Source organism: Merops nubicus, unplaced genomic scaffold (assembly GCF_000691845.1).
Source record: "Merops nubicus isolate BGI_N331 unplaced genomic scaffold, ASM69184v1 scaffold23229, whole genome shotgun sequence".
NCBI classification, from domain to species: Eukaryota; Metazoa; Chordata; class Aves; order Coraciiformes; family Meropidae; genus Merops; species Merops nubicus.
This window is the reverse complement of record NW_008631971.1, coordinates 13,926-17,823: the sequence shown is the minus strand read 5'-3', so window position 1 is coordinate 17,823 and position 3,898 is coordinate 13,926. Positions and strand designations below refer to the sequence as shown.

Sequence of the window (3,898 nt, the reverse complement as noted above, 5' to 3'; positions counted from 1 at the left end):
ACAGGTTTGTGCAAACCATGGTTCTCAGCAGTTGGGATTATTTAAAGGGCAAACAAAGGCTGTGAACTATCAAAACTGTTTCACTAAGGAGTATTGCAGTTGGGTGATGGCAAAACCAGTACAACTGACACTAAAGCCTTCAGAGCTGCCAGGAAAATAAAAGTAATAAAAATCATCCTTCTTAGCTGGACAGCAAGATGACTGGTAGTTGTCAGCAGCAATCTAAAACTGAGGAAAAAGCACTGTGGAAGAATATATAAGGGTGAGATGTCCTACAAATTAAACCAGGGATTTAATCAGAGCACACAGGCCTAACACCGCTTTTGAATTTCACTTTTCTATTTCAGCTCCAAGCTCCAGAGCATGTCACAAAGAACTAGGGAATACTTCAAAACACTCAGTATTATCCTCTCTTCAAAGTGGCTTCTGTAAATCTTGAATCTCAGCAGCAGCAGTAACATTTCAGGGCAAACTCTCCTACCACTAACATATCCCAGCAGTGGTGGAAGCAGAGTCCCGTTAGCATAGCTGGGGAAGGGCTCTTCCCATCAGCCTCAAAGGACCTCCAGGCTCAGCCTCAAAACTTCTACAAACAATTTATTTCAAGCTTGTTCCATGTTCCTCAATGCCACTTCCAGGGACGACACAAATTGTGCTGTTTACACAGGATACGTGCAAGAAAAATCCTTAGAGTGTTAAGAATCAGAGTTGTTGCTTCCTTTTGCCAGACTGTTTTTAAATCAAAACCAATAACAAGCAGAGGAGGACTAAGGCAGAGATTAATGTTCCTCCATGCTTCTCAGCTTTATAAAGCTACTTTTACAACGTTCAAGCAAATTGTACAGTGACTGACATGAACAAAATGACAGTAATCTGTCACTGTGCCACATTTCCCACTCGGCTGATTCAAACAGTTATTTATGAACCTTACACTTCAATGGTCACTTTGATGACTAAACCATAAATTAGAATGTAAAGTGAATATAAATTTGATTTTAGAGTAAGAACAAATTGTCAGCAAAGTGGGATATTATTTAATTTCTATCGACATGCTATAAAAAAAGTCAGCAACACCATGATGATGTGCTACATCATAATAAACCCCAAACTTGGCAAAAAAAAAGGATGCTAGACCTCATGTCTGCTTCAGTGCCTCTGCATTTAAAAATAAAATCACTTCACATTATGCTTGGTTAGTTTTAAATATAAAGCCTTAATAATGTCAAATGACTTCATTACTTGATCTTCAATTAAACAGGGAGCAAGAATGAATTTTTTCCCATAGAGCAGCATTAAACTTGACAGCAAGTAAATATTAATACAAATCTAGATGCTAATGTTTTTAATTGTCTTAAAAATGAGCATTTCATCAGGACTGTGTCACTATTTTGCCAGCGTTTATCTCTTGCTTTACAGGTGAAAGTGAGATGACACTGAAATGTAATAAATTCTGCAAGGAATAACAGTTCATGTTTTTAAAAAATTTTTTTTGGGGAGATAACTCAAAAGAAATCATTATTACACAAACATTAAGTCTTGCAAGTACTGATGTGTCAAAAAATTATCTTGATAAACTAATTTTCTTTGATCAGATTATTTTCTATGAATGAGTTCCACTGCCTGTTATGTTACTGTGTGTGTTACCCTCTGTTACTCATGCAAAGATGCAAGAAAAACACATACACCCTTCCAAAACTTTGGAAAATTTCTACAAGTTTGACATGCAAGAGATCCTTGAAGGTAAGTTTCACTGTTTCAGCAGTGTTAAAAATGGGAAGTGGTGTCAGCCCCTTTAATATTACTTACTTTTCAAGCATGTTTTTCCTGAGATACTTACATGGAAAGGTACCAAAATGTGATCCAACTTAAAACGACTTCAGCTTTAGCAGATTGGTTTCACACGTGGGAGAAACCCTTTCAATAGCTGAGATTTGAAACAGCAAATAAGCAAAACTTTGCAGGTTTAGCAATAACTGAGGTGATTCTGCTTTGTTACTATAAAAAAAATAGCAACCAGGCAATGCTGATTTATTACAAAGATACCTTCCAAATAAACTCACAGCAAGGTACTTAATGTTGTTTGCTTAATAACAGATTATAATATATTTTAAAATATTTGTATTAAACCTTATTTTTCTATGTTTGCAAACCTAAAACACACATGGAAAGACTTTCATATTCTGAAAACTCAAGTGGAGCTAGAACCCTACATGCCCTTTTTTTGCTTCTGAATATCTTCCTGGCTGAAAAATTCACACTTGCCTATAAAACATTTTAAAGCAAGATCCATGTAGCATGTGGTAGAGAGAAATGTGGCCCTCAATGACTTCTCTCAAAATTGAATCAAGAATGAGTTGTTATAAAATTTATTTGCCATTATTACAAAGTAGCAGAATGGGAAAGTAAAACAGCAGAATATAATGGTTCTGCTGGTGTCATGAAAAAAGCAGAATCCATGCTAAGAGAAAAGAAGAAATCTTCTCTAACCTCTTCTTGCTGATGCTGAGGGACTATCTTTAGGCTAAAACCTCATAAAAGGTTCAAGACAAGACTCCCACCCTAGAAGGAAAAGAGTCCATCCCCATGAAAAGCCCATTTTAGGGAAGCAGTATCTTTTTCCAGGGTCTACAGTCCTGTGTTGTTCACAGGACTCAGACAGGACAGAAGAGTTTTATTTCAAAATCTGTCCCAGACCTATTATTGTTCAGGTGAGTTAGTAGAACCATGTTTTGTCAAAAAAAAAAGCACAAAAGCTTTTATTTTAGCAAGATTTATCCACCACCTGACTTAAAGCTGCCTTTATTATCCAGGCTCACAGAACCAGTGATAGCCACATCCTGCAGACATCACATCAGGGTGACCAGCCATTACAGCACCACAAATCAGTGCCCTCATTTCAACATCCCACAAACAGCTTTAGGAAGCAGGAACAACAAACTTTTGACTGGTGCTGGTTAAAGGAACAAACTTCCCTAAATCCCCTCTTGCAATCATGGATAAATAGATGTTTCCCACCCTCTCAAACTCAAGACATACAAAATCCACTCTCCATCCAAAGATGTTCTGAGCAAGGATCTGTTTTTTCCCTCTGTAGCAGCATCAGCCAGCCAGCTGAGGAGTGTACACCTGAGGTCAAACGAGAGAAACCAACATACCTGCCGATGGATGATCTCTAGGTTTGCTTTGGCTTTATTCACTAGTTCTTCTATTTTTTCAGAATCCTTTATATCCTTGTTTTCTCTGAAGGCATCTCTTATCCTTCTGATGGCATACGTTCTAAACACAAACAATAAGAAGACATGTATTGAGAGATGTGTCACAGTTGATGACATTTCAACATTCTTTAAAACGTGCTGATTTGTAATAATAAATACACATACACATATTTTGCTCAGTTTTATACATACATCTTTTTATTCAGGTGAACTAACTATTATATGTGTCTATTTATATGCATAAATACATCATTGCTGATTCTGACTTGGCAATCCAGCAGCCAAAGGTAAACTGATGGATGAGCCCTAACAAAAAGGGCTCCTTCCCCATGCCCCTTTCCTCTCCTGACAAAGTGCATTCCACCCCTCCACCCAACACCCCCCTCATCCATTTCCCCACTATGAAGCCATAACAGGACACAATCTGCAAGTAGGAAGGGGTTGTGACCCCTGCTTTCAGAGAGGACAGGCCAAAGCTGCAGCTATCTCCAGATCTCTCCCCGTTCTTTGAGACCCAGTGAAGAACCTTTATGCAGCCTGTAATGTACAGCTCCATCAAAAATAGGATCCATTTCAATATTAAAATCAGATTTTCAGGCTGAGCAGTAGATCTTTCATCACACGTGTTTGGGAGGGAAGAATTGGTGGCAGACAGCTCCATCAAAAATAGGATCCATTTCAAT

At 37.9% G+C, this 3,898-nt stretch overlaps 1 protein-coding gene across 1 annotated transcript; it reads right to left on the bottom strand.

The window, feature by feature from the left end:
• Window positions 1–3,155: 3,155 nt before the first annotated feature.
• Window positions 3,156–3,276, bottom strand: LYRM4 (LYR motif containing 4; the record flags this gene model as incomplete). Its single annotated transcript, XM_008947781.1, has 1 exon — window positions 3,156–3,276. A coding segment is annotated over one exon (121 nt), but the record flags the coding sequence as incomplete, so codon positions are not given.
• Between the last annotated feature and the right edge of the window lie 622 nt (window positions 3,277–3,898).